The following is a 22207-nucleotide window of genomic DNA, read 5'->3' on the forward strand; positions in this document are numbered from 1 at the left end:
ACTAATCAAGCCGCCCCGTTCAAAGCGCGAGAGCCGACGGGAGGAGACTACACACATACAGTACACACCACCCTATAGACGACACTAAACCGTTCCTCATGCCGCCATCTTCCCGGAGGTTTGTCATTAGTGTGACCTTCCAGCCTTTTACTGCTGCGAAATCGGGCGGGGAGGCCAAAGGACAGGGTCACAGCACAACCGCACGATGCAAGTTGTGCCGAAATATGGATCACGCAGCACAACGTGGAGCGACTTGGCCAGGTTTTTTTTTTGCGTCTTGGAGAAGACTCGTGGCAACAGGTCTCCTGACTCATCTCCAAACTCTAGCCCCGGGATGCGTATACGGATATCTACATCCGCTTCAATTCTGCTAGACCAGAATGGGCCCAGCCATTGATGAAGCCATGAGGAGCGCCGCGGGTCGTGAAGAAAACTAGCTCACAGGTCAAGGCTCCGGGATCGTCATCGAGAAAAGGAAAAGTTGGGGGTCACAATGGTGCTATCGTTGCTCGGCTTTTGGTGTGTTACCAAGCGCTGCCTCAGTGTCGTCCCGGCATCGCGCATCCCCAGACTTTAGCACGTTGTCACCCCACACATTGCGAGTCCGGGGGTCGTTCCGGCTGGCGGCCTAGGGAGATCAACCTACAGGCCCCAAGCCGCGCAGGCGGCGGTACGAGTTTAAAGATGTTCCCTTTTGCGCCAGCCCCTTGCTTTTACGAGCGAGGCCTGTGGTGGGGGTGGTTTTCTGGAAAGACTCGATGTTGTTAGCTTGCGGTAAAATACGGAAAATGGATTGTCCAGAAAGTACTGAATGGAAAACAAAGAACAGAAAGAAAAACCTTTCATACAAGCTGACCTGATACGAATTTACAACCATCAAGTACACACACCCAGGCAAAAATCCGGGATCCAATCGATTGCCCTCCCCACATTGCATACGCCTCCTGGGCCTCTCCCTCACTGGCACACAACTGCCAAGGAAATAACGCGCCCCCGCCCCCAGGTTTTGTTAACTTGCGCCCGGATTTTGTGTGGAAGCGTGCCGTCTGGAGAAAAGGCAGAGAGAGGGAAAAGGGGAGGCCGAGGCGGAGCAAGAAACCCAAGACACGAAACAGAGAAGCTTGGTTGTGACAATACGTACTTGACTCACATTGGGTAAAAAAATCTTTTCTCCAACAGGTGCATATTGTTCTAGAAATTCGGTGCCTAATGGAAATCCCAACTTCTCAGCGTCCACTTTTAAGAGCCGCTTTGCCTTGCCTTGGAGAAGGCTAAAAAAAAATAAAAAAAAATTACTAAAAAAAAAATTAAAATAAAATAAAAAGTCGAGTGAGTGTCGCGGGTGGGAGGTTTGTTGGGTTGGCGTCATTGCTGGCTAATTATTAGTCAAGTTTCCTTGGATGTCACTCTCCATGTCAGCCCTTTTGACTAATAGGTATGCGGGTTGCATACCCACTCTTCTTTTGGTGTAAATGGAAATGTAGAGAAATGCCATTTTCTGACCGAACCAGCCTTTCGTCTCGGTATTTACGACCTGGGCAAAATGGCGGGGTGAAGTTTTTTTTTTCGGGCAGAAGCACTGCAGAATGCAGTGCCGTATCAAGGGATGCTTGGATGGTGCGGAGCGGGTTTCACACAAGGCTTTTTTTTTTTCTACGCCGCAGCTGTTGGTTGGAGTTTGTTTGGTCTGAAATTTCTCCTTGTCTAGACTCATCCACTGGCAGAGGACATGTCTCTCAGCCTTGCAAAACTTTGTTGACTGTCCCGAGTGAGACAGTCCACACCAGCACCGGTACTCAGCAGTCCGAGTGCGATGAATATAAGCCTACTTACAGACGTAGGCAGGTTACGCGTGGTGATATATTTTGGGCCCATCAGAGACACATAAACAGGTGTGGTAGTACTGCTTATCCTACATCATGAGTGTCTTCCACGTCCCCCCCCCCCAAACGGATAGGTACATTACATGGAGGCGGCGGTGGTGGTAGGCGAGGCGGCGGACGTCGTGTACGTTGATACATCACATTCTCTTTTTCCATCCCACTATCTCGTGTTGCGAGCAGGTGCCATACTCTTTCATGTTTGTGTTCACGAGATACAAAGCGCCAAAAACCACATCCCAACTTTGTTGTTCGTGAGTATGTGACCATCTTGAGCGTGGGGGTTGTTGTCACACGGGCAAGCAGAGCAAGAGTGGGCAGAAATGGAGTTCTGTCTTGTCGAGTTTCTTTTAAAAATAGTCAACTTTAGAGGCCAGAAGGGATCAGATAAATTCAAGGATTGCAAATCACAGTGGTCCCAAGGTCTGGAAAGACAGAAAGTGCTACAAAGTGCAAAATACTAATAGCGTTTACCATGTTCGCTGACCTCCTTGGAGATAACAGCAGAATCATATATAATATGTATGAGCGAAGTCAAGTCTATCCGTCCGTCCGTCCAGAAACAAAAAGGAAGTGGTGATGTCTATAACCCGCCTCGAAAAAACAAGTTCCGCCATAGAAAAACATCAAGAAAAAAAAACAAAACCGCGTGTGCCCATGTGTCCAGATCCCACCACGGCGAAGCCAAAACGCTCAACTTTTGGTCGCTATTAATGCTTCGAGTACCCGTAACCTTTCCTCTTCCATCCAAAGAGAAACCTGCCCAAACGCCCCGTAGTATATCCTCTATAGTCCCGGGTTTGTTCGTTGTCGTCATATCATGTCGTTAAGAGACTGCAAACTTTAACAAAGTTGTACAATTCACTCGCCCTTCCGTGGTCACACTCGTTACAAGAAATCTCCAGCAACGCTGTTGGCGGTCGAGTTTCTGCCACTGAGGCTGTAGCCATCACTTGGCGTGAGCATGTCGCTGACACTCATCCTTGGAAGTGGAAGTTTGCGAGCTCCATCTGGACGGTTGATCACGTCGGTCAAGGAAATGCCGCTGCGAGATGGCGCTTGCGCGATTGGCTGCGAGAACTGCTGACCTTCGGGTTGCGGCTCAAGGGGAGCAAGCGCTGGAACTTGGCTATGCAAAGAAAGATTGCGAAACGGCGCGAGCTCGGTTCCAAACGGCCGGAGACGCGGAGAGTGGGCAGGCGTGGCAAGTGGTGTGTGGTCGGGAGTTGGCGAGAGTGAATTGTGAGAAAACGTGGGAGAAGAAGGAGCGGTGGAGTTAGGCGAGTTGGGTCTCGACCTCTTAGCGTGTCTGTAATTGTGATAATGGTCGTCGTCATCGTGGGAGTGAGTGGGCCGAGAAATATGGTAGGCATGCAGCGAAGGGCCGGCCATCAGGGGATTCCTTGATGTGGCAATGCCGTTGCCGTAGAAGTGAGCATGTCTTGAGCCGTAAGGGGCCATCTTGTCCCGCTCGACTTGACCAACAGCTCTCGCCAGCATCTGAATGTCGGGACCGCTCTGGCTACCAAGAGCATTGCGGTGGTATGGGCTCAGCGTAGGCTGAGGGGAGAAGTTGTACGAGTGGTAATGAGGAGGCGAGACATTGGGAGAAGAGATCGCGGTCGGGGGAGCCGAGCGAATCGTCTTGGGCTGCGGTGGAGGCATGACATCAGGCTGCAGTCTGTGAACCAGACCAGCGTGCTGATGTCCCTTGTTCCCTCTCCTGGAGTTGGGGTTGTTGTGTATCCTCGAGTGCCTCGTTAGTTCATCTGAGCGCGAGAACCTCTTGCTGCAGCCTGGGTGATGGCAGGCGTGTGGCTTCTCGCCCGTGTGCGTCCGGATGTGACGGGTCTGGTGCTCAAGGCGGTGGAAAGCCTTGTCACACATGGTGCATTTGTAAGGACGGGGGAGCTCATTCGTGCTGTCAGCCGACTGAGCGCCCGTGGGCAAAGGCCCATTTGGACGGAGCAATCCAACAGACATCTCGACGTCGACGGCGGGAGTCTGCGTTTGCGTTTGCGTTTGCGTCTGCCGTTGGGGAGAAAGCTGGTCCCTCTCTGTTGTTGTCTCCGGGTTCAGTAGACTGGAAAAGTCCACTGCAGATTGCGTTCGTTGCATGTGATCGGTCGCCCTTGTGCTGGGACTCTGTTTAACCCCTACTCGGTCGTATAGTTGTCCCAGTTGTCTTCCAATTGAGCTGCACAAAATGCATGCAGCCGGCGACGGACAAGATCGAAGGGGGAAAAAAGTGTCGGTCAACGCTCTCAGCCCCTTTGGGGTTCCAGACGTTCCTCGTTTCTTTGCAAAAGTTGGGACGAGATGAATAGGGCGGCCCGTTGGGTTGGAGTTGGAGTTAAGGTTTTGCTGGCGTGCGGGTTGACGACTGGGTCTGGGGATGTGGTGCGGGCGCTGTTGGGGAAAAGCTTTTAATGTAGCATGGGAAATCTGAAGTAGCAAGCAGGAGCAATGAGAGCCTGGGTTTTGGGGGGCGGCTGCCATGCTGGTTTTAAATGGCGGGTGAGCGGGCTGACACCGGGGCGTGCCAGGCATGTGGTGTGGACACCACGGGGGGGTGCGTTCGGTAAGGTCCCTAGCGACTCAGCGCGCCCCTTCCTGAACACCAGGGGGGGTGGGGAGGGGGCATCTCGGGGAAAAAGAAAAAATAAAATGTCATCGGTACCTAGCCCAAAGGGTACCGTATTTCACGCCTATGTTGGTAGCTGCGGTAAGGTACATCCACCCCCATTTCACAGCCCTCCCCCTTCCAGTTCTCTCCACCCACCCGTCCATATGTGCTTGTTCTCTGCCGCACCCGAGTGGAAATGTACCCTTTCCATGCAGCCCTCTCTGCACCCGCCCTCTGCTGCCCGTTCATGGTGGAATTTTCACCGGTGTGCAACTGTTGAGGCGGCGGTACTTTATTGGAAATGTATTACGGTGCTGGTCCCCAGGTGGAAAGGGGTCTGCTGTGGGGGAGGGGGGGGGGCACTGTATGGGGCGGGTGGAGTTGTGTTCGGAGAGGACACGGCAAACAGGAAGGCACCAACAGGAGCCGAGCGTGGGGTGTTGTGAGATAGCGATCACCTCAGCTTCACACCCAAAGGCACAAGACGCCAACTCTCTCGGCAGAGGCTGATTATAGAGCGGTACGGAGTATGATGCTATCGCATGTCCACCGGTGTCTCATGCGAGGTGAACCAAGACTTATGTTATATTACCGTCTTGTTGATGTTTTGCAACTCATAAAGTAGGACTGTCCTATCCTCCGCCTTCTCGCACAAGTGCCAGCGCATAACTCCGAGTTGCTCTCGATTTTTCATTGCACACAATTCATATGAAGTTGCCAGCACTCAGGCATTCCCTCCCGTCCGCCATCCCACCATCACCCGAGAACCAAGGCGAAGGCCGCCGCCGTGTGTGTTATTTCTTTCATGTGCGAGGGTGAAGGTCATGCAGCGGCCTCTCCAGAGGGTGCAGCTATACCTTTTGTCAAGACAAGACTCCTTTCCCTTCTGCCTCCTGTGTAAGCAAAGGAGCACGATGTGGGTGAGGCCGATTTCACAGGACAGGGGGGCGGTGTGCGTGGTGGCTGAGTAGCGGTATGCGCAAGACGATTGGGCTCCGGTACGTTCCCCCGCTTGTTATTTTCTCAACTTTTTGTCTTGATTTGAAGAGCTCAAAGTTTGTTGTAACACCAAGAACTGAGATCTCCAACTTGAACGGCGAGAGCCGAGACCAATAAGGCTTCCCGTCACTTGAGTGTCGTCGAATCCGGGGGAGATGCACTAGACATGATCATGATGTAAGTTGCACATCTGGGGAAAAGGTACATGGATCATCATTATAACCGTGATTGTTACCCACGCATCCGCGAGTAACCAGTCCCCAGCCTCTATAATGAAAATCCCCCAAGACCGTGGTAACTCACTCTTACCTTGGCCCTGAGCATATCCTCGGCCGTACCCACAATGTTTGATCATGTTGCAGCATTCATCTCTGCTGAGTCGACGTTTTGAGCGCCGAAGGCCAAGAAAAGAAGCTTGGGGGAGCCGCCCGGCCGAGGGAGTTAGGAGGAGTTACGACAGGCGAAAGCAGCAACCTCATCACGATGATGATAGCGTGCTTGAAAGGCCTCATCATGTTTCCACTACTTCCTTGTTTTCTTCGTTGCGATGGATGATTATCACGGTTGCGGAAAAGGTCTCGACTGACCTCATTACTTGCTTTTCAGTCCCACACCAGTTCCCCAGGAGCAACGTGAGACGTGTATCCAGCAATCTTGGGGGTGGCGCGAGCAGAGATAAGCATCGACGACACAAAGTGTGGAGGTTCGGGCAGAATGTGGGGAGAGATTCGATGGGACATGGACGAGGCCTCGTCCAACCCTCGGCTGACGAATTTGATCGCTTGCTCCTCGGCCCTACCCATTATTATTGCTATTCGCCAACAAAAAGCTTCAATCAAATAACAAACGAAAAGGAGAACCTCGTATCGCCGCGCAAACACTGCGAAAATAACGCCGCTCATTTGCGGCACTTGCAACGACTGGAGAAGCCATGCTCGACGCCGCCCTCTTGAAAGAGGTATTGGGGAGCCTCCTTCCCTTCTGTCAGGGGCCCTCTCACGTCACTCCCAAAATCCGGGGTACCTACCGGAACACCTTGGGGACCTGGGGATGCGATAAGCCCCAATCGGGCCCAAGGCGCCACATTCCTTCCACTCTGAGGTGCGACCGGCTCGGAGACCGAAGAAGCCGATCACCCATTCAAAGGTCAATTGCTTCTTTAGGATCAAACTCGAACTGGCCATTTCACATTCTCCGGGGCTGCTCCAGAGGATTTGCAGCTGTGGACCAGAAGCTCCTGTTCTGGCGTGATGACCTTGGGTGTGTCCTGATGTTGTCGCTTAACCCGCATTTTTTTTGTTTTTGGAAGAGCGGGCGTGGGGGTTTGGGTCGTACCCTTTCAACCACAACGCTTTAATCACCTTGCACCTCAGGCACCGGATCACATCACCTCAACACTCAACTAGACCAGGGGATAACAGAGGTGACAGTGACTGGTCACCACGGGTCACTGCAGAAATTTGAGAAAATCAGAATATTCACCACTTGACCTGTGTCTCAGTTATCGACGATGGGGTTCTGATAATTGACATCAGACCTGGAGTTGATTGACTCACTGAAGCCTTGGCACTAACCTAAAGGGGCAATTGCTACCCTGGCCTGTGGCTGCCGCGCGTTTGTCCCTCAAGGTGCTCTTGCGGATCCGCTGTGCTGGCAAAAATCCATTTTTCTGCCTGAGGGCTTCTTTGGCTTTCAGCTTGTTGTTGGGATCACACAAGAATGTTCGTATCATGTGGTCTCCTTTTTCTGGGAATCTCATGGGAGAGCCCGCCCCGCCGAAACCAGTTGAAAGCGGCAGTTGGTCTTTGAAGGCAGCCTCTCAGCCCTAAGCACCAGTTTGACGTTGACAAGCATCTCCCACAGCGAATCAGAAAAGAGCCGCAACTGCGAATCTCAGGCTATCCTCGACCCTTCCCAGCAGCTGACTGTTTCTATGGGACGGGCTCAACATATTCCGGGGATCTGGGGTCGTTTGCAGCTTTCACCGACGACAGGAGCCAAGCAAAGCGTTCGGGGTGGACTGGTTGACAGGCTGAAGGCTTCTCTGAGCAGGCTTGCACCTGGTTTCATCAGCACAGTATCTCCGAGCTGTCACACTCCGGTCGCCAGTGGGAGGAAGCCATATCCCGTGTCGTCTGGCGGTCGCAACGACGATTACAGCACAGTCATCGATGTTCTTCAGCAGTCTGAGCCCTAATGTTTCGGGACAGTACCCGAACCCTGAGAGCCCGAAGCGCGAGATAAAGAGAAAACGACGGCCTTGTCGCGAGTCATTAATAGCGCCGGTTCGAGATCTCGGATGATGCCGTGATCCACAGAAACACCGAGGATCCGCCCCAGAAAAAAGGTTGACGGGCTAGAGACAAGAAGCTGGAGAAATCCGACGGAAAAGGACGCATCTCTTTGTCGCTCTGCCTCAAGGACAACAGGAACCACGATGACTGCTGCGTGCCTGGTCCCGACGTTCTGAATGGGCGGCGGCTGCACTCATGCAACGGAGATCGATCGCCCTGAGTCGTCAATTTACCCGGCGGCTCCGCGAGCGTTTTCCCTAGCTTCCACGCAGCAAAACCCGGTGCAACTCGTCGGGTTTGGACGAGTGACAGCATGATCTTGTGGGGCCCCAGGGCAGTCCAAGCATTGCACCACGACGCTAACGGGCGGAGATGTGGAGGGACAGGTGCAACTTTTTTCTGCGGCCAAACCAATTCCCCGGGGCACTTCCACCAAAATACTCCCGTTCGAAGGAGCCGAGAAACTCCGAGACAGGCGTTGCCATGTCCTGATAATTTTCGCTCTTATCGCAGCCAAGACCGGGGTGGTAGGAGCATGGGAAACAATTTCCTCGCTCTTAGTTTTGCACCTTGACACCGCATGGACATCGCAGTCTGCTGCTAAGCTCCGTCACGGCGGATGGTGATTATGCTGGAATTGGAAAACGAGGGGCGGATGGGAGTTGTTCCATGGTCCGAGTTTGGAAAGCGAACCTCCCACGCACCCTGATCAGCCTCACCAACGACAGCGGGGCTGGGGTTCATGAGACCCGAACACCGCTTCGGCACGGGGAGAGGTGGGCTATATCCCATCTAATATCCGAAGGTACCCCCCGCGTTTCGCACGGCTGTCACTTTCTCGGCGTTTGTTGAGCCTCTTCTCCTCGGTGGCACGTGTGGGAGGGGACTCCCTTTTGTGGTTTGCCAGGGATAGCAAGGTCCGCTATCCCAAGGCGATGTCAAACGTGGGTGTCCCTTCTTCCGCGGCTCAAGCATGGGATGCTAACCTCCCATGTCGGAGATTTCCATCCAGAAAAGCCGTCGGCTGGTTCTTCTTGGCTTACCGCTTGATAAAACGGGCGAGACCGTCAAAAGCAGTCCCCCCACTAAAGAGGTTCTCCCCCCAGGTCCCACTGTACCAGGCTAACCTCCATCTGCCCTCGGCAAGGGGCCGAAAATCCGGGGCGCGGATTGCCGACCGAACGTTAGACCCCAACAACCACTGGTAGATGTTTCTTTTCTTGGAGCTCCTCCTGCACGGCGGGGAAATGACGGGATGCTTTGGCATGTGAACGAGGCCCGCCGTCACTGTCGTCGCCGTCGCCGTCAACCTTTCGTTTTTTGTCGGATTAGCTCAAGCGCCAGGACAGAATGGCCAGATATTGGCCTGATAAGGAGCTACAGAGTGTTGGCGTAATGTCAGTGACATGGCGAAGTGCAGTCCATGGCGATCACCATGACTAGAGGGGGTGGGATTTTTTGAGCCTTCTACTCTTACGAAAAGACCCGGCACGTAGGGTTAGGTGGCTTGCGGTCAGATTGTTTTGATGAGCTATGGGATGGAGATTGCTTCATGAACATGTGCCAATGACATCATGCAAGGGCTCAGGAGGCTACGAAACATGTGATACACGCGGCTTAATCTTACTCAGTTGCTGTTATAAACCTAAAGATTAGGAGAACTTCCTATGCAGCGGGTTTAGCTCAGTTGGGAGAGCGTCAGACTGAAGTCAACTTCAGGAAGTTAATCTGAAGGTCATGTGTTCGATCCACATAAACCGCATTTTCTTTTGCATTTTTGCACCCATAAACCCCATCTGGGGCTTTGTTTTGTAGAGGGTTTAAGATGAAGAGGAAGCCTCAATCAAGACTGTGTTGTGTGCTCTCTATTCAGCGAACCCTGTCCTTTTGTGATCGGCATTGATGCCCCTGATGTGGCGGAAATGCTTCATGGTCTCTCTCTTAGTTTTACTCAACAAACGGCTCTTCCGCCAGCACGCCGCGCTTGATGTTCGGTGCATTATGCACTGCGGCTATTCTCACGGTCTTGTATCGCGAAATGAGACGAAACATCGCTTGTCTTCATCTCATCTCAGCGCCTGGCAAGAGCATCCACTGTCCTCCCACCGTCGCCTAAACTTTAGGGAGTTACTGGCTGCACGTGCCTTGGCCCTTCCTCTGAGCAATGCGTACGCTCTGGCGGGCCGATTCCCCGCTCTTGCCTGCAACGATCAATGGTGAACTGGCAGAGCTACCAAATTTTGGTGCCAACAGGCTGCAAACCCGATTCAACCGTTGACCGCCCTTAAATCGCCTGGAACCATCTCCGCCCAAAGCACGGGAGAACAGCGGCCGTTGCTTGACATGGTGATGTCGACTCCTCCATGATGGAAACAATCCATGGCTCAAGCCTTGACCTTTCCTCAATCCGTAAGACCCAAGCAACCCAACCCTCTGCCCAGAGGCTCCTTTTGCGACCCAACTTGGAATGCCAACCCAAAAGACAAGAAAAAAAGATTAACACTTGTCGGATCCAGACCGTCTTCCTACCGTGTCGGCTGCACAGGCCCTGGAAGACTTTGAAGGGACCCAGAACCACCACATCTCCACCGGCCTTCCAGTTCTCGATGCCTCAAATGGCATCCAGAAGGGCAGTGTGACGGAAATATGGGGGCCCCCGGGCGTGGGAAAGACAGCATTCGGGTATCTCATCCTCCTTACACCCACTCCCCTCACCCGTGCGTGCAGTAAATGTAACTGACACCTCGATCTTAGAATCCAGCTCACTGCTAACTGCCTTCGCGAAGGCGGCGGAGTCGTCTGGGTAGGTCTGTTTAGCCTCTTCTCCCTTTCAACCCATTCCAGTCGGGCCTTGGCAATCTCTTGTGGTCGGGCACTTATACGAATGCAGATGGCTTTCACCGGATGTCCATTGAACGGTTGCACCAGGTCGTGGACTTGAACTCTGAGGATGGGCAGATCCAACCATTAGACAAGTTTGTTCACTATAGCTGCCCGACCTTGGTTCATCTCATAGCCCTGCTATGTCGGCCCACGGCGTCTTGTATCCCAGAGTGGACATCATTGATTGTTGTTGATTCCCTTTCAGCGTTGGTCAACCATGACGTCCTCAAGAATACAGACCTGAGGCAGGCCCCTCAGACGAAGCATAAAGATACCCGAGGTACGTTTTTCGGCGTGGAGATCCAACAAGCCTGAGACTGACTTTTCATGTAGCACCGATACCTGCAGAACGCAGAATACAGGCACTTCACTATATTTTGAGCAACCTTCAAAAGCTGGCAGCAACCCGGGATGTGGCTATTGTCATCCTCACGCAGTGCGCCACAAAGATGCAGGCGGAACGCGGTGCAACCTTGGTTCCCGCCATCAATGCAAGCGTCTGGAGACAAGGTATTGTCTCGAGGATCGCACTGTTCAGAGACCGGCTTCAAAATGACTTCGAGACTTCCACTGCTCTGCGCTTTGCGTTCATCCAGAAGCTGAACGGAGTTGACAAGCATGCGGATGATGCAGCCGCACTCTGCGGGTTCCATATTGAGGCAGTATGTTTCTTTGATCGATCAGTAGTCTGGGTCTGATGTTGTTCTCTTCTTTGCTAACTTTGCTACGACAAGGCCGGTTTGGTTCCGGTGGAGTACGACCAGGCTTCAAGCCCCTTGAGGACGATGTCAACGCCAGCAGGTGCCCAAAAACGCAAGCTTGGGGATACCGGCTTCGAGATCGCCGACAGCGAGGACGAGGGTGACGATGATGAAGATTACGGTTGGGACCTAGAGCCAGATGCCCTCCCACCTATGCCCTCGCAATGGCAAGGCAGCGAAGACATTCTGCTCACTCGGGAGCCGGAGAGCAATGCGGATCTGCTTGATGAGGGCGTACAAGGGGAATCAGACGATGGCAAGGACCCAGAATCAACACTGGTTGTCAACGATAGCGAGGATGATGACGACGAGACTGAAAACACTGATGATGATGACGGGAAGGACGTCGACAAGCATGAAAATGTCGACGACCGCGTATCATAAACCTTGCATCTGTCGGGCCTTCTCGATACCATGGGCTCACTGAAACCCATCCCCACGCAACCGTCACGGCGACCCGCTCGCTACCTTGGGCGAAGGAACAACGGGTCGGCTCCACAGATATCGGGCCAACTCAGGTTTCGTCTTCCCACCATTAGGGTGCGTGCTCCTCTTTTCACCGATCGGGATCGGGGTGATCGGATAGAGCACCACACTTTCTGTTTTCTGAGCGTTGCTGGTGGTTTGTGCCTGCGCCTGGTGGCGGATAGGTAAAATGCAGGGGAGAATGTGCACGCACCACGCAATCAGCACTCAAATTCTGCCGAAGGCGAGAAATAGGGATATATGCCCGAGAGGTTAGAGACGTTGTTGCCGAGCGGCGGCGGCTATCATAAGCGATCTTGGTTGCAACGTGGCCCCTTATCTCGCGGTAGCGGTTGTCTGGACGCCCACTTTGATGCTCTTTGCCGACCGTCCACTGAGCCGTGTCAGAGCTTTGTCAATGACAAGCACAGGTAAAAATTCAGGGAGGCCCTCGTTTTCTGAACTGAAATTCGTCAAGAGATGTCTTCTTCCTGCGCGGATGTTGTGTTCAGAGGTGATATCAAGAGCAAGAGCAAAGCTAGCGGTAGTGTCACTGATATCGGGTAGGCACATCTCCCTCCGTTCTCTACTCTTCCCTCGCCTAAGCTGTCATATCCTCGTCATATTACTGGGGCGCAAGAAGAGATCACTTACAGATTGTTGGGATACATGCCTACCTACAGGTACTCTAACACCGCCTCTACCCGGCCGGCCGGCCGGACTATCTCTTGTTTTTGTCTATGTATGTCTATCTATCTGTTCTATCCAAGTTGCCCGCACAATATATCTATCTTCATACACATGCAAGGACAATCAAAATCCCACAATGCAAAGCCAATTAATTAATCTAGCGTTCCCCCTTTACATGGCTGCGCAGCGGAGTTGATGCGGAGTGTAGTGTACCTGTCGGAGGATTAATTAGATTGGGGGGATGGCGGGGGGGGGTGATGCTACGATGCTTGGAAACTCTAGAAGGGTCGAAATGCGGGTTGTGCCGAATGGGGCTTGTGGCTGGCGATCTGTGTGTGACGCACAATCTACTCAGAAGAGTTTGTTGAAGAAACTTGATTAGATTTCTAGCGTCATCTGTTTTTTCTACCATGACCCTTTGAGGTTTGGCGAGGAATGTGAAAGCCTGCCTATGATGTCGACTGAGTACAACATCCAAGACATAAGGAGGATGAAAAAACAGCCGAGAAAGCGTAGGCTCTACACCTGTCTCGAACCAAGCTCTTGTTGTTTTATAATGGAACTCTTCCACCGAGTTGGTCGGGGTGCAGATGGGGCGGTTCCCTGATATGCAAGGTGCAAGAGAGCGAGCGGGCGAGCGAGGAGGGGGTTTGTTTAGCATGTGCCTCTACTACTCTTGTGTTCACTGTTACTCTCGACTATTTTGTTAAGGGTTTCTCAGTCTTTCCCAAACTATTGCTTGTTTTTTATCATTCTTCCTGTCATCAGGAACTCGGAGGAGGCTGGGTTTACCTAATCCTCTGTTGATAGGGGTGTGAAAAAAAAGAAGGGTTACATCCACCCTCCCATTTCTTCTACCCTGCAAGGTGAGCAACAAAGGGTACATCTCCATCTGTACCTACATAGTCAAGTGTAGGTCCGGATCCGATCCGATGCAGGTCTTTCTGTTCCCATGCATACGTACAAATACAATACAAAAAGTGACGTGCCCAGAGATGTGCCAACGATCGAACCATTTACCCCACGTGGAGAAGCCAGAATCGCATCATATCAGCCCACCTCATCGGGATTTCCCCCATGCTATCGACAATAAATCAAGAAGAAGAATTGCCGAGGTGGCGGTTTCTTACGCTTTGTTGAGAGGAATGATCTGAGAAAATGGTTGCTTGACTTGGGGCGCCGCGGGAAGACCCGCTTTCTCACCTTGCTCTTTCGACACCCGACCGCCCGCAGCCGTTGTTGACAACGGCGACGGCGTTGATCTTGTGCAGTAGCGTGGTGTTTTAGTGACCTTTTTTACTCAATTTTATTTTCTTGTGACGAGCACGTCAAAAGTCAAATTGTTAAAAGGGCAATGGCATGATATGGCGTGTGTTCCCCGCGTTTTTTTCTTTTTTTTTTGCATGTGCAGTGAGATTGATGCGGGCAAGCGAGCGGCCGAAACCATCAGGCGGGGAAAACTGATGCTTCGATATTGATGGGAAGCAAAGCTGTTGATGAGCGGTGAATGATTGATGATGATCTGACTGGGGGAGGGTGTTGTCCTGATGTCGATACGTAAACTGCCTTTGTTCTGCCCGCCTCGTTCGATACAAGTTGGTACCTGATATCCGCGGACAGCTAACTCCGGCCCGAGAAAGCCCCGGCTGTTCTCGTTATGAAAAGAACTGACCATGATTTGACATCTTGATCTGCCCGGTCTCGAATTTCGTTCCTATCCAGCCCGTCATTTGCTACAGAAGAGGAAGTAAATGTCCGAGCCTTGCCTGCCTACGTAGCAGCACGTGTTATCAAACTGCTCCAGCCCATCACGTAGTCCTCGCTTGGCTCCTTGCATACCGACCTTCCGCAAGAGTTTACCGTCCCATGTCTCGGTGAGCTTCCATCTCACATATTTTCAGATCGATCATATTACATCATCGCGGTGACAATATATGTAGGAACGGACACACAGACCAGACCGGCAAGACTAGAACACACACACGGGAACCGGAGAAAGAGAGGCAGAGGAGTTTCAGATCGCGCTCCCGCTCCCGCCCCTCAAGGATCTACATCGGATTGCTTCCCCGAGTGGCTTGAACCATGGGAGTCGTCAGCCTGTAGGGCTCTGACCCTTTTTCATTCCTTGTTGCATTGGTGAGTGAGAGCCGCAGCGGCTCGACGCCGGTCAATCAATCAAGGTTGCCGTTACTTCTCTGTGTGCTGGAGTTCATGTAGGTACTTGGGGTTGTGTTTGTAGCACCATCTGACCCGGTATTTTATGGTGTTTGGTGTTGGTGGACATGATGCGGACGGACGTGTTCGGACGATTTGAAGGGAAGTGATGTTGCGGAGACGGGAAGGAGGGAACAGGATGTTGTATTCCGGCCGTTGGCACCGTCTATCGGTCCACATATCGAAGGCTTCGCGGAAAGAACGATGGCAGTGTAGGCGTACCAGATGATGAAGAGGTCCCGACCATGACCCTCTCTTCGATGACAATGAAGAGACTCCTTAATAAGATTGTCTTTTAACGTATGGATCTCAGGGGATGTGATGAGCTGGGTTATACGCATATATCAATGAAATGAGTCAATCGATGTAATATAGACTACCTGAATTGACACTATTGTTTCATAGGGAAGCCGATAAGAATTCTGGCTTCTAGTGTAGCGATGGGTTCTTGCTGTGAGGTGCACAGGGGTTCAGGGGTCACCCCAAAGTGCTAACGGATCCACTGCCACGAAAACCTTCAAAAAGAAATCCAAAAATCAACTCAATGGGTTGTCAAGATTTAAACGATCCGCCCAGGGGTCGAACCTGGAACCTCCTGATTACTTGAATCTTGAAAGAATCGTAGTCAGACGCGCTGCCATTACGCCAGCGGACCTTGTCTCTTGTTGAAGCTTGGTGTCGGAATTGCTCACTATCACAGGGCACACATTGTTTCTCGCCTTCTTGAAAACTTTTTCGATAAACATACCCAAAGAACTGCCCAATATAATGATTGCTATGCTTATGCTATACAAGGAAAAAGACTTGCGGCGTCAGCCTGAATAATGAAGAATCCCCAACCCACTCTCATTCCAACGAAGAGATGCCCCCCTTCCAGTCTTGCACGAAAATCAGATCAATCACTTGTAGCCTTCTCGCCCCTCTCCTTCCTGTTGACAACCGACTTCAAAACTTGCAAATGCTCCTCCGTCACTCTGATCGCCTCCCGGAGCTCTCTCTCAGCCATCCTCTCCTCCCGCAGCTTCTCCTCTACCGTCCTTGGATCCACGGTCCTCTTTCTCGGGGCTGGCATACTACCACCGTTCAGCCGGTCCAGACCAGCTCTCTCCTCAATCCATTCCCACAGCTCACTTTCCTCTCTGCTCCACATTTCCTCGTAAGCCGCAATTCGCTGTGGGTAGTTTGCAAACCCGATGTCGCGGCCATAGGGTACTGGTCCTTGTCGAGTACCAAACCCGAACCAGCTAGCCACCAGCAGACCGACAAGCAACCCGTACACCACATTTCCGGTAAGAATAGGCCTGATGATATCAAACACGGGCCCGAGGAAGGGCCGCACAGGCTCAAGCAGACCCCAGCTCTCCTTTACTGACACCTTGGCAACACTCTCAACGTCGCTGGCTTGGTTAGAGGCCAGCGCGGACTTCGCCTTGCGTCCACGCTTCTTGCCACGTGCCCCTGCGGCAATACCGAGAGTGCTAGACCGTGGCCGAGAAGAAATGGCTGCTCGCAGACTGGCAAAAAGATCTTTGCAGTACTGCGTCTGTCCTTCGTTTGCGCCCTTCTCAATGGGACCTACGCCGATGATGTTAGCAAATCAGCATTGACGACTGGCATCTGAGAAACAACATACCCTTCAGCCAGCTCTTGCCAGACCACTCGATAGTGCAGTTGATCTGAACACGAGTGCCATTGTTCTCACCCCACGTAAGACAATACTTTGTCTTCACCACAAATATGTTGCCACTTGGTACATCGGGATTTTGCGTACTGCAAAGCACGTTGACAGACTTGTCGAGGTCGATGGATTCCAGCTGCTCCGTAACAATACATTTCGTCTGCTTAGGCCCTATCGAGGCGTTAAGAGGTTTGATGTAGGTGAACGTCCGCGACTTGACCTCCCCAGTGAGACCTCGCTTGTCCTCCATCTGGAGATCCAGACATTTTTGGTCCACGGTCAGGAATTTGCCCATCCATGCGGCCGAGCCAGGTCCAAAGAGCAAGTTATAGACTTTGCCCAACGGCGCCGGAATAGTTTCGTCGCCCAGAATCTTCTCAAAATGTGTCCCTTCATCCCCGCACTCTGTCGGGGCGTGACTGATAGGACCTGGAAAATCACCACCACTTGTGGGAGCATTGTCGTCGGCCTTCTCCGAGGGCACTGGACCAGATACCTTGCGAGTGGCTGTCTTATCAGGGCCCTCTGAGGTTGCGTCCGCAGGCAAGCTTGCTTCTTGGCTATCCTCCTCTTCCTCATCCTCATCATACACATCGTCATCATCGTCATCCCCATCAGCACTCTCGTCATCGGATCCGGATACGCTCTGGCTCCCTGCCACAGAGACGTTCTCCACATCAACCTTTTCGGTACGGTCGCCGCCCGGTTCCTCCAGACGGACGCCATTGAGAGAGCTCTGGAGGTGAGGATGACCAAGCTTCCAGATTTTGATGATCAGATCGTATGTCGTGTCGCGGCTCGCAAAAGAGGCAAAGATATGCTTGGCATGTAGAGTAGAAATCTCCAGGCCGTTCTTGAACACCAGCGCCGTACTCCGCTTTTCAACTGAGACAATCTCGTCAAAGCTCATCACCAGCGTCGTCACCCAGCCCAAGATATTGCTGCTAAAGCAGAGGTGTCCCTCTGAGATGTATAACCGGCCATGAGCGAGAATTTCACGCTGCAGAGCACAGCTGTAGTCCTCAATCAGGTAATCGTCATCGGGTACGCTTTTGAAAAGGTTATGAAAGTCACGGTTGCGCTTCTTAGTAGCGACAGCAAATCCAGTAAGTTTCGGGGTGCTTCCTGCAGCATTGGGGTTAGCCACCGAAGAGTTGGCAGCTGAAATAGCAGCGCCTATGGCGCTCCCAGATGTGTTGTGTGTAGCTATGCTGCTGCCTCGCTTCCTGCGGTGACCAAGAGCACTGCGAATGCTTCCGCTCCGGTGAACCCCTGATCTACCCTCATATACACTCCCTGCTGGTGGCGTGCGATCTCCGTTGGCAGAATACACCGATCTCGGCCGCGAAAGATGCGACTCGTCCACAATTTCCGTCACAGCGGGATGGGGGTCCGGGGCTGAATCTGATCGATTTCGTGGATCAGGATCCGCAAATTTTGAGGCCACAGGACTAGGAACATTGCTCGGTGTCTCGGAAATACCGAGCTGGCTAAGACTGAGATCGCCCATGCCTAGCGTTTTAACGGCTGGCTCCTTGGATTCTGAAGACAAATCAGGAATGGATGAGGATTCAACCTCGACGCCGTCCTGCTGCTGTTGTTGCTGTTGTGTGCTGTCGGTTTCCTGAGACGGTGTACCGGCCCTAGACTTCGTCCCGGGAGCTAGATTCGCCGTTGATATAGTGCTACTGAGCGAGTTGGCAGTATTTTGGACTGCTGAGAACATGGACGAAAAGAACGTGGCAGCTGGGTTCGGTGAAACTGGCCCAGCTTCCGGCGTTGGCGTGAGAGGGGCGGATGTTATCGTTGACAGCTTGCTTGGGCCTGCATTTGACCCCGCTCTTCTTCGTTGCGTTATCATATTCCCCACGGGAGACGCATTCGCCGGACGACGAGGGCTGCTGCTGGTCGCCACGATGACGGGCAGCTGAGGATCGGTTGGTGTGGGAGGGGTATTCACGATCACTGGCGGAGTCGGCTCTCCATGTGGCGGAGTCTGTGGTGTTCGTGGCGGGGCTTTCAGAGGTTCCAACGTCGGACCGCGTGAAAGGGCACGGTTTCGGCCGGTCGAGACTTTGGCTTCAGACTCTGGGTTGGCCGCTGGCGAAGACTCGGGCACAGTCTTCTCGTCACTGGAACTCTTTTCCGAACCCCTTTTCGAGCGGAATACGTCTCTGAGTCGGTTTCCAGATGTAGACCTTTTCGGTGGATCGGAATCGGGATGCAGGAGGTTATGGGTTCGGGACTTTCTCAGCGAAGGGGTAGACTCCAGACTGTCCGAGGAGTCTTGCGGCAAAGTCGAAGATCGGGTCGATAATCCGGAGATTTCAGAAGACAGGACGTCTGAGGTTTGCGACTCTGGCTTGTATTTCTCCTGCACGAGGGGCGAGGATGTAGTTAAGTGCCCGATCTGGGACGGGTGGACTGAGATGGCGGTGGGACGGGTGTCTGGCCTAGCGAGCGAATGTCACGGGTGTCAGTTGAGGTTATAGGTGAATAACACAAATGAAAACAAAACAATGCGAGAGGAGCGTGTATCCGGAAGAACCGGTAATTATCAACGTGAGTTGGGAGAGGCTGATGACGACGGCCAACGACGAGCAGCAGAAACGCCGCCTGTGGGAGGCACAGGTTGGTTGACGACGAGAGCCAAGAGGTCAGGTAGGTGGTGAGCTGGATGTGGACCGGAACTCCGCATACGCCAATAGGTGCCCGGGCCCGCTTCCCTAGCAGGCGCTAATACGAAGTAGCTTTCCGTAAAATTATAGGCGGGATTCTCACTGAAGAGCCGCCAAGAGGTCTCGACAAGGCTGGACAAATTGCATGACGAGGCCCTGTTGAAGGGGTAAAAAGGGGCGAAATCAAGACAGAGAGAGACACTCACGATGCTGTGTCAGACTCGAACGAAATCAAATCGGTATTGTCCTCGCTGAGCTGGCTGTCGGTGCGGCGCAGAGAGCTGGTTTCGCCAACAGGGGCATTGGAGTTGTCTGATCCTCTGTGTGGCGCGACATCATCGTTGCTGGTGCTGCTGTAAATGGACGAGGCCTTGTTTCGCCGCCGTTTTGCCGCGATGGCCTTTGGCAATAGCTTTCCCAGTCCGTTTGAGGTGCCGTCCATTTTTATCTGCCAGTGCAGCACCTCACGCAAGCTGGATCGCGGTCTATGGTTTTGGAGGAGGTGGACTTGCTGCGCGTTGCTAGTGCTATGCGTACTGTGGCGTAGAGAGGCGGGGAATAGAGTTGTAAGAACTTGCTGTTTAGATACGAAGGGGAGGATAATGGTAGCTCTCCCGTTTGCCTATGATGACATCGTCATAAGCCGAGATGCCAAGAAGCAGCCACTTGGATCAATCCAACGCTTTGAACGTCGAGAAGGCGGCTGAGGGTTGGCCTTGTTGAAAATGCTGCAATTTGCACTGGATGACAAGTGTCTTTACTCGGAAGCTTATGATGTTTCAAATCCGAGATTAATTAACTAATCGATGAGGGAGTAACGGCCCCTCTTTGTGGAAGCTGTTACGAAGCCTGTCCTGGGGTTGGTTCCATCCCAATACGACAACTTGTGCTGCCCCGGGTCGCTGCGATAAGATAAGCATCCGCGCCAATCCTCCAGCCCTACGTGCCTGTGGACGCCTTTCGCTGGCCGGCTCCTGATGTCCACTGAGCAGATCATCCACCCCGCCAATCCATCATCGTGAATATCTCCATCCGCCGCAGTGTCACACACTTCCCACACTTGCTCTTTTTCTGATATGCGCCGCGCGCCTCCCCCATGATGGAGTCCGCCGCGCTCACAAAGGTATGCTTGTTCTCGATCTCATGAATAGGCAAACAGACAGTTAGCTATTGACACTGATTACCCCAGGCACACGACCATGCCCGCGCTGCATCCATCGCTACACAAACATCCGACACCACTGTTGCCGTTACGGAACATGCGCAGGCTGCTGGCGAGTTCGCTAACGCGGCTAAGGGGACGACGAGCATCGAGGCTTTGCGCATGCTGAGCTTGTTGGAGCAACACCATAAGCGGCTGTCCGAGTTGCTGAAGTTACCCCTAGGACTCCCCAGCCAGAATAGTATCGACAGCGATATTGCCGAGGCAGACGAGAAAGATTCTACAGATCACGACGATGTCAAAACTGCAACATCTTCCAAGGCTTCAGCTGCTGCTCCTGGATCTGCCCATGCGACAAAGCCCATCCCCACGCTGTCTCATCAACGGTACCCTGGGCGAAATCTGTCATCCTCCATAGCAAACAACTTGGCATCCGCTCGAGGAATTCGATCAAAGTATCCCAGCCAGCCTCTGACACCCAGCGTTTCCAACGACCAGGCTCCTGGAAGTTTGGAAGTGTATCCCCGCAGGGAGGGCTCCACGAGAGGCTCCAAAACCCCGGATTCTCTGGACCACTCACGCAAGCCAGGCTGGGTTCCCCCTGTCATTGCAGAGCATGCATCTCATGAGCCCAACAAGGTCGAACAGAATACCGGCAGTTCGACCCCTAGCGAGGAGGGCTTCTCCAGGTTTTATAGCACATTTGGCACTTTGATCAATCGTCTCTCCGCGCCCCTCGCCTTCGCCGGGCTGCCATTAATCTCGGAGGAGTCATCAGTCACCTCTGATCGGACCAGCCCCGTCCGCCCCCCAGAACCCACCCCTCCACGAAAGCGCCAATGGACCGCGCATCCCCAAACGACGACAACCGCTACTACTGAACCTGATCTCAAAAAGATATACTCCCGCGCGGCCCTCCGATCCCTCCCTCGAGACCCGAGCGCTGCCGACTCTTTTTATTTTGTCCCTACGAGCGGGCATACCGTATCTTACGCTAGCATCCTCCATCATGAAACGAAAGAACGTCGTCGTCTTGCAGCCTCCATACACCGCGATCCCAACAGCCTAGAGGATGACGACGAAGACGACTTTGTTGACGCACAAGAGATCCAGATACCTCCTCAACTCGGCTCTCGCAGACCACCGTCTCTACTATCATCACACTCAGGCAAATCTCGGGCAACAAACGAAAAAGACCATCTTAAAAATGTTGTCGAGGAGCTCCAACTCGAGAACGCTTCGCTCAAGGACGCCCTGGATAGAGTGAGCAAACGTCTACACGCGTTCGAACTCAACAGCCAGAGTTCCCACCTGGCATTGGCACAAAGCTTACGGTTGCAAAGACCCGGATCGCCAATGAGTGCTTCGAGCGGTGGTGGGTACGGACATTTGCCCCCAGGTGGAGGTTCAGGAGAGGAAGTGGCTCTGAAGAAGAGGAACGCGGAGTTGGAGGAGCAGCTGGCTGAGCTGACAAAGAGGATGGTGGCCAGGGAGAAAGATTATGACAGGCTAGAGCAGACAGTAGAGAAATACAGGGATAGGTGGGAGAAATTGAAAGCTGGGGCCAAGGCCAGGAGGGAGGCGCAAAGTGGTCCTTCGACTGCTGGAGCTGGTACTGCCGGCGATAGAGGAGAGGGGGCGGTAAATGTGTCTAAAAGATGATGGAGCTTTTTGGGATGGTGGTTGAGGCAGCATGTTTGTGATATCATTTTCCCTGGAGCGGATATAGCCAATATATGAACTTGTAATGATTCTTCTTGCATAGCGCTGATGTAAACGTTGATTACTGAACATAAAGACGACGAGATCACTTGGAGGAATAGCATTCTTCTTGAACCGTTCTGAAATTTTATGTTGTCTAATCGACAAAAACTTCA

At 52.7% G+C, this 22207-nt stretch overlaps 5 protein-coding genes and 2 non-coding genes across 7 annotated transcripts; 4 read left to right on the plus strand and 3 right to left on the minus strand.

Annotated features, from left to right (window-relative positions):
* Positions 1-2768: 2768 nt before the first annotated feature.
* CRE1 (carbon catabolite repressor protein) lies at positions 2769-3998 on the minus strand (the record flags this gene model as incomplete). The annotated part of the gene is made up of 1 exon (XM_062943527.1): positions 2769-3998. The coding sequence occupies one exon, from the start codon at positions 3996-3998 to the stop codon at positions 2769-2771; it is 1230 nt and encodes a 409-aa protein (XP_062806657.1).
* A 2109-nt stretch (positions 3999-6107) lies between these two features.
* QC764_0026880 (uncharacterized protein) lies at positions 6108-6689 on the minus strand (the record flags this gene model as incomplete). Its single annotated transcript, XM_062940132.1, has 2 exons — positions 6108-6300; positions 6541-6689. 2 exons carry the CDS (start codon positions 6687-6689, stop codon positions 6108-6110), a joined length of 342 nt encoding a protein of 113 aa, XP_062806658.1.
* Positions 6690-9471: 2782 nt separating this feature from the next.
* On the plus strand, positions 9472-9561 carry QC764_0026890. Its single transcript has one exon. It is a non-coding gene; the product is annotated as a tRNA-Phe (tRNA).
* QC764_122940 (uncharacterized protein) lies at positions 9541-12972 on the plus strand. The gene is made up of 8 exons (XM_062943528.1): positions 9541-9911; positions 9934-10208; positions 10316-10481; positions 10554-10602; positions 10644-10962; positions 11031-11344; positions 11417-12471; positions 12592-12972. The coding sequence occupies exons 2-7, from the start codon at positions 10163-10165 to the stop codon at positions 11825-11827; spliced, it is 1305 nt and encodes a 434-aa protein (XP_062806659.1). The 5' UTR covers positions 9541-9911; positions 9934-10162; the 3' UTR covers positions 11828-12471; positions 12592-12972.
* Positions 12973-15376: 2404 nt separating this feature from the next.
* QC764_0026910 lies at positions 15377-15467 on the plus strand. Its single transcript has one exon. It is a non-coding gene; the product is annotated as a tRNA-Arg (tRNA).
* A 22-nt stretch (positions 15468-15489) lies between these two features.
* On the minus strand, positions 15490-20063 carry QC764_122950 (uncharacterized protein). Its single transcript, XM_062943529.1, has 3 exons — positions 19375-20063; positions 16446-18943; positions 15490-16387 (listed from the first exon to the last, which is right to left on the minus strand). The coding sequence occupies exons 1-3, from the start codon at positions 19608-19610 to the stop codon at positions 15708-15710; spliced, it is 3414 nt and encodes a 1137-aa protein (XP_062806660.1). The 5' UTR covers positions 19611-20063; the 3' UTR covers positions 15490-15707.
* Positions 19861-22135, plus strand: QC764_122960 (uncharacterized protein). Its single transcript, XM_062943530.1, has 2 exons — positions 19861-20291; positions 20358-22135. Exons 1-2 carry the CDS (start codon positions 20265-20267, stop codon positions 21990-21992), a joined length of 1662 nt encoding a protein of 553 aa, XP_062806661.1. The 5' UTR covers positions 19861-20264; the 3' UTR covers positions 21993-22135.
* The last annotated feature ends 72 nt before the right edge of the window (positions 22136-22207 follow it).

The sequence above is a fragment of the Podospora pseudoanserina genome, chromosome 1 (genome assembly GCF_035222485.1).
Source record: "Podospora pseudoanserina strain CBS 124.78 chromosome 1, whole genome shotgun sequence".
Classification (NCBI taxonomy): Eukaryota; Fungi; Ascomycota; class Sordariomycetes; order Sordariales; family Podosporaceae; genus Podospora; species Podospora pseudoanserina.